The sequence below is a fragment of the Zonotrichia leucophrys genome, chromosome Z (assembly GCF_028769735.1).
Source record: "Zonotrichia leucophrys gambelii isolate GWCS_2022_RI chromosome Z, RI_Zleu_2.0, whole genome shotgun sequence".
In the NCBI taxonomy this organism is placed as follows: Eukaryota; Metazoa; Chordata; class Aves; order Passeriformes; family Passerellidae; genus Zonotrichia; species Zonotrichia leucophrys.
The window spans coordinates 32670791-32685776 of NC_088200.1; the positions used below are offsets into that span (position 1 = coordinate 32670791).

The window sequence follows — 14986 nt, forward strand, 5'->3', positions numbered from 1 at the left end:
TAAAAGAAATAAAACACAACCACTGTATAATCTTAAGGAAACTTGACCAAACAATTGTCAAGGAAATGAATGGACTAGTTGTTTATCAAGTAAACAACACTCATCTAGTTTAGTTTGTATTTTAAGTTTTTCTGCTTGAAACTATCTCAAGCAACTAATTTAATGCAAGCTAAATTAAAACTAGAATAGGAATACCACCAAAATTACATTTGTCTTGGCTAGCTATAATCAAAAGCTCATTTGCAAGCACCTGCAAGCAACATCTGTTGCCAAATAGAGAAGGCAATATTATGTTTCATTTGACACAATAAATTTTCTGAAGTACAGAATTTGAAACGTTTGCAGAACAAAGAACTTCTTGTAACCATGACTGATTATGAGTAGTTCGGCACTGCTGAGGTACCTTGGAATGCTCATTGTTTAACCTGGAAACAATCTACAAAAACATGGCGTATTACCTGACAATATGCACAAAATAAAGAGTCTCATTGTCTTAATCACTAGAATGTCTTGCTTGGAAATAAACAGAAGTATTGTGATCAAACTATTTTGTGCTAAAACAGTTTGAAGCAAAAAAAAAAAAAAAAGCCAATAAAGTAAAAATGCAACAAGAACAAAATCCTCTCCTCCCCAAAAAAACCCCAAAAAACAAACAAAAAACCAAACTAAAAACCCCAGAAAACCAAAGACCCAACTTCCCCAAAACAGCAAATAAACCAAAACCAAAACCAAAACAAACACAAACAGAAAATCCCCACAACCCTCTCCCCCAAAAACCATACACCAAACCAACAACAAAAAAACCAACCAACCAACCAACCAACCAACCAACCAACCAACCAACCAACCAACCAAAAAACACAAAAAACCCTACCCAGAATAAATCCAGTAAACTAAACTGAAATCTCTCAGAAAATACATGGACTGGTTATCTCTTGTGAATACGTAACTATAGAAGATGACTTCAAGACTTAAACAGCTACTAAACTGCTATCACATGCTTTCATTGGAGTTTTTTTAAAAAAGCCTCAAATACAATCTAAGATACAGAAAATATAGCATCGTTTTACCAAAATACTAACGAACATTCAGGAATTCAATATAGGCTTACTTTTCCAAGGTTATCTGTCTGTAACTAGCTACAGCAGTCTTCATTAGTATCACCTACACTGTGTCAAACCCCAAACAAATCTCACGTATATTTCTGCCAAAACTTTACATCCAGAAACTTTTATGCCAAACTCTCAAAATCAGATTTTTTCAATGCAGCAAAATGCAGATAAATACAGCAGTTGCATTTAATACCACAATCAAAAGTTGAAAATCTGCAGAACAATTTAGTTATTTCACTAGAAAATCACATCAGTAAGTTTGACCCAACAGTCCTTTGCAGAGTATGTGGAGGCAGGTGTGGTCTGCTCTCAACCTCTTAATACTATGTGCAAGAAGGTCTTCCTGTTGCTAGATCAATTTCCTCACAATAAGAAGTTTGCTGTACTGATGTATTCCAAAAAGCAAGAAGAGATGGGGGCACAGCATGCACATTCCAGAAGAATCGTTACTGTATAATGAATCATTTTTTTCCTCTTCATGTAAATGCATGTCTGATGTCTAGACCACAGAGTGGCAAGTAATGCTCCCATGGGGTGAGATTTTCTACTGAAACAGTCACAGAGGAAAGCACCACTCCCCAAGGTTTGGCCTCTGATTCAGCAGGTGACTGCTGGTCCATGGATTATGCCCTGGCTGGTGACACAGTTGTGACTAACATCTTACTCTTAACCATACTAAAACCACCAGCTCTGTACTGGGAGAATACGGCATGTGGTAGATGGAGAAGCTGCCCATTTATCTGGTGCAGAGGCAGAGCTGTGAGAGGCAGTGCCAATATTCCAGAGATATAGGCCTAATCAAACAGACCCAGCCAAGTTCAATACTTCCATGCTGAGCAATGACTGAAATCAAAGACATCTGTCCTTTTGCAGGTTGTTATCCTGACATCTGTCTTGACCTGCATGAGTTATAACACACAGATTTAGGTTTACCTGATTCTCTCTAGACAGGCATGGCTGAGTAGGGAACTGCTGGTCAACTAAAGGGAAAGAAGCACAGGCACAGGCAGACAGGCATTGATCTTCGCATTTGCACCCGGGATATCATTGGCCTTCTTGGCAAAAAGGACACACTGCCTGCTCACAGATCAGTTTGTCATCTTACTCAGGTTTTGTAGCTCCAAATGTTCATTTAACATCCTGGCTTTTTTTTTTTTTACATTACCTTTGTAGAGTTAAAAATTGACAGTAAGCTAAGCAATTTACAGAAGGCACATGGAGTCACAATATTAGCATTTAATAGAGGTGTTAATTCCAAACAAACGACTGTTACTTAGACATGCAAGGAGACAAAAAATGGAGAAATTATCCTACTCCTTCAACACGTGCCCCAACGTTCCTGATTGTTGAAAGTACTGATGAAAGAGCTTACTCCTAGTTTTTTTTCATAAGGAAGATCTGTTCTTCATCACTGCCTTGATTTGCTTCAATTTACTTGTCAGGATTTTTCTAGGAGCTACAGCTTTCAGCTAGCTCTGTTTCAGTCTAAACCAGCTTCTCTTAAAAACTGGCAATGCATTTTAGGCCATGAGAGAAAATGGACTATCTCTTTCTACAGCTTTTCTTCTGCTGCACTGATTCAATCCCTCCTTAGGAAAAAGCTGTACATCGAACCTTTGGGTTCTGAGCATATCCTGGGCCTATGCAGAAAGGCTTCAGAGAATGCTGAAGATACTGTGGAGCCGCAGGAGGATCTCAGGGAATACCTATGTATCTCCTCAGGGTCCAACAATTAGTAAGATAGAGAATTCTGAACCTGCAGACTGCCAATTTTCTTACATAATCACAAATCTGAATTCTGTAATAGTTTTTTGCAAGTTCATATATAATCTTACAATATATTTTATGAGTGAGTGAGTTCAATAATTTAATGTAAAGCTTTATGTGAAGTACTTTAATTTAAATCTGTTCTGGTATTTTACTTGGATGAGATTTGATTTTGGTATGAAGAATAATGAATATTGCATCTTCTTTAGAGCATTTGTTTATAGACTGTCCTATCTCCTCAATTCTTTGGTTTGGGTTTGGATTTGGGAAGTGGGTCGTATGGGTTAGTATTCTTCTTTTTAAACACAAGAGGCTACTGAGTGTTTAACATTTCTTCTACTTATTAATGTCAAGACAGAAGCAGTCATCCAGTGTCAATGAAGTATTTGAGCAGTGTTAATAAATAAGCTGAAAGGATAGCAGAATACAAAGCATTTAAACACAAAGAAAGGAAAAAACCCTAAAGAGACAATGCTATAAATGTAAACCAAAAAATGCAGTTATTAAAATTCTTAATTAAAAATACTGTAAGGTAAATGTGTATAGATTAGTCAGACTCTAGAGCTCATAAGAGAAGATAAACCACAACAGAAGGGTAGTTACACAAGGAATATGAACCAAAAAGAAGTCAATGCTCATGCACAACACCACGCACCACATTCTATACTTATGCTTAATCACCATTGGAAGGGTAAAATGAACAGCATTCACTCAAAACTACACAAGATGAATGACTGTTTTTTGCTTAACTTTTAATTGGTCTAAAAAGAGCAATTCTACTGGAACTTAGACTGGTCCCCCTCACCTCTCCCATGCATCCTGACATCATCTTTACAAGTCATCACACCAAATCACATAAACACCATTCTAAAAACAACCACACAAAAACATTCTATGATAGTGTAAACCTCTTTATTTTTCCATCAATTTAAAAGTCACCCAACCTCCTCCCTCAATAAACAACAATCTGGTTAATAAAGGATAATTTAGTCACTACAGATAAGCAAGAGTAAAATTTTTGTACTCCATACAATACAAGAAAAATGTCTACAAAAAAGACTGAGATTGCAAAAAATGCCAGCATTGAGTCAGAAGGTAACTCTCAATTGACATAACTTAGAAGCTGTAGAGATCAACAGAACAGAGACCCATTAAAAGCCTTGATAAACTAGGTCTGAAAAAGTGAAGACAGATACCCTAAGGCAATATAGCATAACACAAAGTAGGCCATTTGTGAAGCGTGCAGTGAAAGGCACAGACTCAACTTCTGCTGCACCTTGCACAGAAAGATGTGTCAGCTTTCCCAGGTGTTTATCATGGAGCCAGTAAAATTGTTTGCAAAGGCTCTGAGAAACAAACAAGGCATAACACATTCTTGACAGGATACCTCTCTGTTAGTTCCAAATGTTTGTAAGACCATGTACAGGAGCGGTGTTATTCTGAATTTTGCCTCTACAGAATACAAGAAAATAATAAAGGAAATAGAGACAACTTCAGGCAATCTAAGAAGTCTAATCTATCGAAGTAATGTATAAAGTATGGTTTTTAAAGTAAAACGGACTGTTAAACATATTTGTCTATTACATGAATTGGCATCTTACAGAAGCAGTGATAAAAAGCTTCCATAATGTAAATCTTGATCTAACACTGAAGGCCAACTGTAAGCAGTTAACATAGATTATTATTTTTTCTTTTTCTACGTTTTATGTTCTTAAATATCCATTTTAATGTAAAAGAAAAAGTTCATTCAACAAGAAGTGATGTTTGATACTAAGAAAGCCTAGTAGGAAACTTAAGTATGTCCTAGCCCTGAATTAAGAGACTGGTGGTGTTTTGTTTTCAAGTGCACATGTAGGTCACACTACATGTGATAAGCTTGGAGGCGTATTCTGTTTGGATCCTCTGGATGTCTCAGGGCCACTCCATGTCGCAGCAGCACCTCAATATAAGGTGGCCAAAATGATTCATTAATTGTTATGTAAGGTTTATGTGGTGTGGCCATTAATGTGTTTATCAGCATCTGGAAGACCAAAAGGGTAAGATTTAGGAAATTACCAAAACAGCTAGATTTTATCTCCTTTAACCAAATTTTTACAAATTACTGTGATGTAGGCAATATAAGATATAAAGGACTATACAGAAGAGATATGAGACCTGTACAAAGTCGAAGTAAAGCAAGGGACTTCCAATTAGCTACATAACATCTTTTTTGACGTAAAAATTAGAACCAGAATATCTCTTTTCTCTTTTATTTTTCCAGAATAAATGTAGATTAAATGCTGTATCTAGATACAGAATTAGTTAATGGAGTTAAAAACAAAATCAGTTTTGTCATTTTGTTTCAGTTCATGGAGATCATATTCATTACCTCACGATACTGCTGATGGGGAGGACTGCACACATTACAGATTAAATAATCTTACCCATCCCATGGTGCTCTTTCTATTTAACCTAGACGTTTAATCTTTCTTCTCAGAGCTTTTAAATGTTATACTGTCCAAATTTCAGTAAGTACAAAATATTTTTTGCCCTTTAGTGCTAAAGTCAAATTCAAAATACTTGCTACCAGATTTTATATTTTTGTATCCAGTGCTGCTAATAAAAGACGCAAATGAATGACTACTCTTATTTTTCAGAACATTCTGAAGAAGAATTGTTCCAGTTAATATATTTTGTACTTCCAATTATGAGAATTTACTCCAAATGCATTACTCTAGACAAATTTTTACTGGTTTTTTTCTGATATCTGATACTCCAAAATAGCTTTCATGGCTATTTTGGCTATGGCTATGGCTGTAACTTATGTGTACCTCAGAAAACATTTTTCACATTTAACATTAGGGTCTTGGGTCGGCTGTTGATATTCTCTGCCCCAAGATGCATAGGTTGTCTCTGCTTCAGCCGGTGCAACTGAAGAATGAGTCTGGACTCTTCACTTTTCAGTCTTGAGGTTGTTTATTATTTCTTATCTATAAAATTTTCTTTCTGCCCAGCCGAGATCTGAACAGCAAGGCAGCCAAAGGCACTCTGATCGCCCCCGAGGCGGTGTTATCTTTTCATACTACAAACTACGTATATCATATTTACTCTTAATTCCCAATACCTATCACCTATGTTAGCCAGTGCACCTCTACTCTAAACCAATCCCAAAGTGCCAACATCACTGCAGAAAATGGAGAACAAGAAGAAGAAAGAAGGACTAGACATGCCCTGATTCCTCCATCTTGTCCCCATAACCCCTATCCAAAAATCCTAAAATCTACATTTTCACCCTGTGAATATTTTATTATTATACTATTCAAACCTGTGTGACTTTCACGTCCTCATACAAAGCTGGTAACCCCTTGCTCAAAGGGTCAAAATCAAATCCCCAGGTGTTCTGGGCAGCATGCCAGGGTCTCCGAGCCCCTTGATGGGGTCCTCGGCAACTCTGGACATCCAGAGGGATGTACTGAGTTCCAACAAACAGGGACTTGAAGATAGAACAACATGTCTCAACAAAGGAAAGCCTTCCGGAATACAAAGATAAGGGACATTGACACTTTAGGTCAGGATGCTGAAATTCCAAACGAGTCTGAATTTTTCAAATAGTGTGTTTTTCCAAACAGAAGTCAGATACTACATGAATATGTTCCCATTTTTAGGAGATTAACAATATCAGAAAAATATGAAGGGCAATTTTAAAGCATTAGAAGAACTTCAAAATTCTTTTTCCATAAGGACTGTGGCCACTCTGAATTCTGATCTGTTTTCAAGCTCTGCCTAATTTGGCATTAAAAGGTATGCTGAGATATTTGAAGCATGTAAAATGATTTTGATGATGTAAGCCCAAAGCCTGGGCTTTAAACTGTAGGACATAGTGATTAGATAATAGCATCTTAATACCAGCAAATTTTTATACATCACATTTTGCATCAAGAAAAAAATTTTCCTTAGGGACATCTTGCATATAGAACTTAGAACTGTCTAAGGAGGGGGAACAGAAAATTTCACTTCATATGCTACATTTAAGACAAGAAGAAAAATGCTTTGCAATTCACATTCATAAACTGCACTGTAATTAAAAATTCGCACTAAGCAATGCTTCTATACTTATAAAATCAATCAGAAATGCATTAATCGGATTAACTGATTTCCCTGTATGAGTTAATAATCCAGTTAATGCACAAGACTATTGGTCCGAGGCTACATATTTAGTCCCTCTGTTAATGTGTATTTCAGAAATATTTTTCTTGAAACAGTATAAAATAGATCATGAAATGGACCTTTTTTTTTTTTTGTTAAACACAGTATTTGTCTCTCCCAACATGAGCCATTAAGGCACATAAAAAACGTCTTTGAACCAAATATTGTAAAATCAAGAAATAAGAGACAGCCATTCTCCAGCCTAAACTGAACCAGTTAATTATTGCCACACCTCTTGTAATAACGTGGGGTTTACTTTGACAGGAATTAAAATAGAAAACTGACCTAGATTCACATAATAGTTTGGGTTGGAACGTACTTTAAGATCATCTCATTCCAAGCACCTGCCATGGGCAGGTGCACCTTGCACTAGATCAGATTGCTCCAAACCCCATCCAACCCGGGCTTGATCACTGCCAGGGATGGAGAATCCACAGCTTCTCTGGACAGCCTGTTCCACTGCCTCACCACCCTCACAGTAAAGAATTTATTCTTGAAAGCTAATCTAAATATCTATTCTTGTAATTTAAAACTATTCCCCCATGCAAAAAGTTGCTCTGCATCTTTTTATAAGCCCCCTTTTAGAACCAGAAGGCCACAATGAGGTCTCCCTGCACTCTTCTTGTAGACACAACATTCTTTATCATTCTAGATTAACTGTCTTAACTAAATACCACATACTGTTATTTATATTAGTAATAAACACTTTATCATCATCACCACCATCACTATCACTACATCTGAATATTTAAAAATTCCTCAAATCTCTACATAGTGAAAACATCTTACCTCTAAAATTTCTTGCAATGTTATCAGTTGTACAGCTGGCTCTGCCAAAGAGTTCTGGAAAGATAAACATTCCCCAGCCAAATTAACAAACCCCCAAACCAGTTAAGAAAAATTTTAATTGACAAAGTAAAATAATTACACAATTATTTGATTTCATAGTACACAAAAGATGAAAACTTTAAGTCAGATTTAAATCTACCAGTTCAAAATCCTACACTTCAAATGTAACATTTTTTGAATTATCAAGAGAGATTTATCTAAAGTGATCATAATGTTTTCATCTGTGTTTACATTTAAATAAAACCAAGTACATCAAATTTATAATGTAGTGCAGAATTTGTTCTGTGAAGAAATTTGTTGGAGGAAAAAAATTTTTCATGAGCTTTAAATAAATGTTTATAATAGAAATTTGACACAACTCAAGACTTAATTTCATACTGCCTCAATATTTTTTTTCATAATTTGACAATGAATACTTACTTGCTTTGAATTCGACTAAAACATTTATCTTATCAAGGCTGAGAAATAGAATAATTTTTTATTATTCTATATAGTGGCAATGATAAAATACCACTAAAAGATTACTTCTTTTCCTTTGTAGCAAGCAAATCAAGCCATTTGTCTATAGAGATTCCTTTGGCAGCAATGTCAATGGATCTGCGTGTACTGTTGCACGGTAAACCTGATTCTTTAATTTTCCAGTTTTATTCTTTTCCCCCATGCACTTCAGTTTCAACAAAATAAAGGAGATAATATTCCACTGACTTTCTCAGCATTGCTGTTGAATGCATGAATTTAAGACCAGCTGTGCAGCACCTTATACAAATTTCACTTCTGGAACACAGGAAGAATACAAGCAAGAAAGAAGAATATTCTGAAAGGCAAGTTCTGGATCCTTCTTCCCAGTCACAGTTTGTAATAGTCTCACCTGCAGACAGTCAGAAGTTTCAGTTTCCAGGGAGAGCCTGTTCCATGGAAGCTCTGCAAATCCTGGTGCTATGACCCAATAACATCTATCTATATGCCCTTATCTCAATTTCTGGCTGAGGAAATAGAATTGACATTACCTATCGGCCAAAAGTTCCTTAGAGCAAACATGAAACTTCACAACCTTTACTGATATATTTCCCTGGTCAAAACTACAACTAATACAATTAAGGACTGCTAATCACTTAATGCTTATAAGGTTGTTAAGCACGATGCTCAGCATTTCATTATTTAGCCTGAAAGGCACCTTCTTCACCCTTCCTATCAGACAGATTTGCATAAAGAATATTCCTCAGCCTCTGATTTTTCGTATTATTATCTTGAAAAAAATAAAGTAGATTTTTATGCTAGATTTAAAATGCAAGATCATCGTTACTACAGTCACTACCTATATTAAAGGTGTTGGGCCATGGCAATGGAAGCCAACATGAGCTGTTATGATGCAGTCTTCACTCCCATTCCCACTCCCAATCCCACATGCATGTCGCCAGGTGAAAGGAGGGTGGAACCAGACCAGTGAGGCTTGGAGCAGTTCAAACTATATTGAAGCCATGTCCTACAGACATCAACCCTGCACATCTGCCCTCACACACAACCACTGTGAACACAACATCCTTCCACAAAGTGAAGCAAAATTGCTGATGTGCAGAGTTTGGTGCTGCTAGACTGCTGAACCAAGCTGATAGGAGAAGTGAATAATGTGTTCTTGTGAACCAACGTAACAGCTAATTTCACTGCTAATTCATTTCAGTGATTACAATTTGTATTTCTTGCACTCAATAAATGTAGGCAAAAATGGCTTGCTGTCCTGCCTTCCCAGTCAATTACTTAGATGTAGATTAAGAGGTACCTGTAGTTAAGCCAAGTGATCCAAGTGAGTCAAAAGGTATAGAAAAGCTATGAATTCACAAAGAGTGAAAAGAAAGAAAAAGACTGTCAGAAAACAGACTCTGTTTAAGAGTTCAGGAAATGTATAAATAAAATTTAAGCTAAGAAAAGATAAAACCTTGTGTTGAAATTAATCAAAGTATTTTTTTTGTTTAAGTAAAGTGATAGGTAACAGCCAACATGGTTTCACTATAGACCATTTACACCCAACAAATTTAGTGGCCTTCTACAAGGGTTACAGTATTTGTGGAAAAGGAAAAACAACTGATGGCATCTACCTGGACTTTTGCAAATCATTTGACACTGTCCCACCTTCAACTGTTTCTAAAACAGAGAGACTTAGACCAAAATATGGCACATTTACTAACAACAGGAAAGGAAAGCATTGGTATGAAGGAAAACTAAGATTCAACAAAATAAGATATTTGAATAATACTTTGAAAATGAACACCATGTCTTGACAAATCCACTGGTATTTTTATATGCAAAATATGTGCTTATGTGCAAAACATTTTTTTAATTAAAAGATCAGGATTCATTAGCTGCAAATTACAGACAGAAAAGACAAGGGTGTACTTTGTTGCTTTGGTGATGGGTGTGAGCTAGTACTTTTGTTTATAGTATTGTTTCTTAGCAGGTTGTAAAAAAGATGAATCCAAGTGAAAACAAACAGACAATGGTGATTACCAGGATAAGCTAGAGAATTGAAAAATATTATCTTGCAGGAGAACATAAAGGTGTTCCTAGTTCAATTAGCAAAACAAAGTAAGAAGGATATGAGATTGCTGCTGTAAATATATCAGGAGGAATAAACACAAGAAAGAAAAAGAGCTATTCAGAGGTGCTAGAAGAAAAAACACAGGAGAAACAGTAGTAAAAAAATTATTTGTCCTAAAATGGAGCTCAATGATAATATTGAAGAAAATTTTATATTATGTAGTTTCCCAAAATAATAGGGAACTGGATTAAAGAAATAATTTCAGCTTCTGTAATGTTAAGTGTTCCTGAAATCAAAATCAAACCCTGCCTTTTTTCATAGCTTTTTTTAATCTATCAATACTAATGGTAATAGTTTTATTTTTACTGCACACTTTGAATTTATTATGCAAAATACTCCCTGGCTGCCTATTCTCCCTGAGGTTTTACGATAATTTTTGACCCAGTTTGCCTGAACAAAATCTGATAGCTAACATTCCAAACTACTCTGTAATTATAAACACTTTTCCTTATTGTTCCAAAAACATTGTTAAACAATTAAAATTTGCTTTGCCAAGGAAAATAGGAATCTACTTGCCCAGTCAAGTAAAAAAAAAAAAAAAAAAAGAGTAAATTTGGACTGAACCTCACACCATTTCCAAATGTAGCATAGCTTGCAGTTCAGTAAGAAATACAATATATGGCTATGCATCTCATTGGGTAAGGGATATATGCATTAAGAAAAGAAGAAAAGAAAATACCCAGCTGGAAACAGCCTTAAATAATATAAAACAACCTGAAAAATATAAATTAAAGCTAGCGGATCAGCTGTAAAAATTATGCTTATTTCAAATACAACTGCAGGTTCAATGGTAGAGACTTCAAACAGGTACTGCATCTAATTAAATATAAACTCAACATTTCAAATTTAATAGGTAAAGAAAAGTCTTACCTTTTTTTCAGTATTTTCATCTTCCTCTGGAAGGGGAAAATGTTTATCCAGAAATTCACCCAAAGCACTCAAGAGTTCTTTCTTATAGGTTTCTATTTTCAGTAGTTTATTTTTCAGCCCATTGAGTTCTCTAGTTTTCAAACTAACAGTAAAAACACAGCAACAAAACAAGGGATCAAATAAAGTAACTAAAAAATCCCTCCTAATTAAAAAAAACCCTTATTATCTATTGTTAGAAATTCATCATATTTAATCAAAGGATATAGTGCATTACTTTCATGTTTCAAATATGGATTACTGAGCAATTATCTGATCCATTAAATAAAACAAAGAATAAATTTTAAGAGTTTGCTTGCTCATTTGCTCCTGTTGATATTTAAATTCTTGAATTTGTAACTCAAAAATGTAGAAATACCTTTTTGTGGAAGGATGTTCAACTTCGGTATTTGCCTCTTCTTCCATTTTATTAAGAGTCTCTAGTATCTGTTTCTGTTCCTCATTCCACTGCTGCTCTCTTTGAAACATGAAAGGTAGGAAATGGCACAACAGATAAACAGTTTCCCTGGGCAGTCAAAAAAAGAAGAAAGCTCACAGCATTCCAAAGTCCAAATTACTGTATTACCTTTTCAGATCTTCTTCCAGTCGTTTATTCTTTAACTGAAGTGTTGACAGCACCGTTTCAAGATCATTTTTTACTTTCTGCAACTATAAAAGAATAGAAATTAAACTGTTTGCAGGTAGCCCAGACTGTAGTATTTGTTCTATGTAAGGCTACATTTGTAAATCTGATAAAAGGGAAGAAAATCATCTGCAATTCCTTAGTAAACATTAAAATCCAGTTTAAAATGCAGGAGCTATTGAAAATGTCACTGTGACCAGTTGCTCATTAGTGTCTTCTTGAAGCTCACAGAGCTTAACAAAATACTTAATTTTACCTGAAGTACACACATGAACTGCTCAGCGAATGAATGGCTGAGTAGAAAATGTCTACAGCAACAGGGCTCTATTGTCTAAACTACTGCAGCTGCTGGCAAGAATGAATCCATGCTACTTGCACCACATAAAATGTACAGAAAATGAAGATGCATCAAAGAAAGACTAACTGCATCCATTAATTAAATGATCCCCAGTGCTATGACATATCTGGGACAGGAAATACAGAGAAATAAAACTACTATAGTCAGAAGCTATAGGCATTGCTGAATCTAGGGAACAGTGGACTCTCAGTGGGCTGGGTCTTCCATTATAGAAATCACAGAATAGGTAAGGTTGTATTGAGGAACACATTCAGTGCAGGTGGCTCAGGGTGCAGCTGCAGCAGAGCTGCAGGCTGAGCTCTGGGCTGAGCTCTGGCAAGAGCCCCAGGCAAGAGGCCGTGAACTGCTGGCTCTGTAGAGCAGGGGGCCTGGGGGCCTGTGGCCCTGCCAGGGGAAGGGACATGGAGACACAGCAGAAGCTGATGACATCTGGATTTTTCTGTGTTTACACTACACTGTGAGGGCATAAAGCCTTTTGGCTTTGAGGGTATAAAATTCCTTTGTTCTGGGTCCTTCTCCAGAGGCACCCAGCTCAAGCTGTTATTCTGTTATTATGCCATGATTAAATTATTTTAAGGATCAGGATGTGTGAGCCTAGGGGAAGAAGGAAACCTAGGATTGAGCTGGTAAGGACACCTGATCTGTGTGAGTGTGGGTAGCTGTGAATGGGCTTAGTAAATGACACCCCGGCTCCTGGACTGTTGAAGTTTCCTTAACCATTGTGACAGGCCACAGTGGGTCATGTGGACCAACCTCCCTGGTCAGGCAGGCGTCATCCAAGAGCACATGGCACAGGTTGCATCCAGACAGTTCTTGACAAACTCCAGCAAGGGAGACTACACAATCTCTCTGGGCAATCTGTTCCAGTGCACAGTAAAGAAGCTCTTCCTTGTGTTCTTGTGCATCCCATGGCCTCTTGTCCTACTGCTTGGCATCAATGAGAAGAGCCTGGCTTTATTCTCTTCAGACACTTGTATAAATTTATGAGATCCCCTGTTACAGCACTATGGTCTTGTACAAAATAATCTTTCTTATATAAGCCTATGATTTGGATGTATTTTTTCTGCTTCCATACAAAATAAGAGCACCTAGGAATTTAGCTCAAAGAAATATACATTCTGAAAATATGCTACAGAAACAAATATGCTCAATATATATAAGACCTGGAAAAAACCCTGTAATCCTCAAATACCAGATCAACATGGCAATCAAAGTGTGTAATCTAACAACTTTTTGATAGTGACTCTTAACAGCAGTCAGATTTGCTGTTGTGAGTGATACTAGAAGGCATTAGACCCAGGAATATTTTCAAGTCACACAGCATTCCTATGTGCCATCGATATAGTATAATGTTATCCACAAGACATCATTGATTTGCTCTTTCCTCCAATGGAGGAACTCAACAAAATATTTGCAAATTATTGCCACAGAACTCAATGTCTAAGATAACTGATTCTTCCATGTAACACATAATATTACATCATTTTCTATTAAGTATGAAACGCAATGTATTATAACATTTTGTTTAAAAAAACACACACAAATATCTTAAAGGCAGGTGTCTTTTCCATGGTACAAAGTGATAGCACAAGGAGCAAGAGGCCCAAACTCAAATATAGGAATTTCCATCTGAAAATTTAAAAGTAGAATTTCATTATCTTCTTGAAGCTAGGAAAAACTGCTTTACTGGAGGGTGACTGAGCACTGGAACAGGCTGCCCAGAGAGCCTGTGGAGTGTCCTTCTTTGAAGATATTCAAAAGCCACCTGGACACAATCCTGTGAGGCACTTAGGGGCAGGGTTTAATGGTGGATTTGGATGGTTGGACTCAATCATCTTAGAGGCCTTTTCCAATCTAAACTATCCTATGATTCTATCTCCAGAGGTCCCTTCTAACTCCAGCCATTCTGTGACAGATTAGCAATTAAAATTCAGCCACAGATAGATTAGCAATTAAAATTCAGCCACAGATCACTTGAAGACACAAATTCTGAGTGGACCTTCTTGCCCTTGAGCCATGTTAACTGAAAGCAATCTTGAAAAGTACAGTGTGTTGGCTTCAGGCCTAGAAATGACGCTGCTGCACAATGTTACAGATGATGGTTAAGTCTTTGAAAGGCATGGTCATCAGTCAAGATTTCTGTCTCCTGGTAGCATCCAGCACAATGGGACTCCAATCCTAAGTGAGGCCTTGGAGCATTAATGTAGCAGGGATGTCGACTGTCACATCATTTTCATTGCACACAGATAAGTTTGCTGAGCTACTGTGATTAGATGGTGTGTCCAGAGGCAAAATACTGTTTATTGTGCACTACTCAGTTACTTGTGCAGTAAGTCAGTTTAAAACCTCACTCATTACAACTAGGAAATTTTACTAGTTATACTAGAGGGGAAAAAAAGCATTAGAACAACATAAATGGCTGAAGGAAAATACACAGCATTTTAGCACCCTAGGAGCAGTCATAGGAAAATGCAGCAATTGCATGTATTGGTTTTTTTTCCAACACAATTTTATTAGACTTACCTCTTCTTTTCCCAGTTCTAATAGTACATCTGGATTGGTAGAAATTACTG

At 36.5% G+C, this 14986-nt stretch overlaps 1 protein-coding gene across 1 annotated transcript in view; it reads right to left on the reverse strand.

Moving 5' to 3' along the window:
- Window positions 1–3774: 3774 nt before the first annotated feature.
- Window positions 3775–14986, reverse strand: part of CENPK (centromere protein K) — a 30599-nt gene continuing 19387 nt past the window's right edge. The window contains exons 5-10 of the mRNA XM_064735963.1: window positions 14937–14983; window positions 11999–12081; window positions 11792–11890; window positions 11377–11518; window positions 7854–7907; window positions 3775–4899 (exon numbers count right to left, since the gene is read on the reverse strand). Coding sequence (XP_064592033.1) covers window positions 4741–4899; window positions 7854–7907; window positions 11377–11518; window positions 11792–11890; window positions 11999–12081; window positions 14937–14983 — 584 coding nt within the window. The 3' untranslated portion in view covers window positions 3775–4740. The remainder of the gene's footprint in view (window positions 4900–7853; window positions 7908–11376; window positions 11519–11791; window positions 11891–11998; window positions 12082–14936; window positions 14984–14986) is intronic.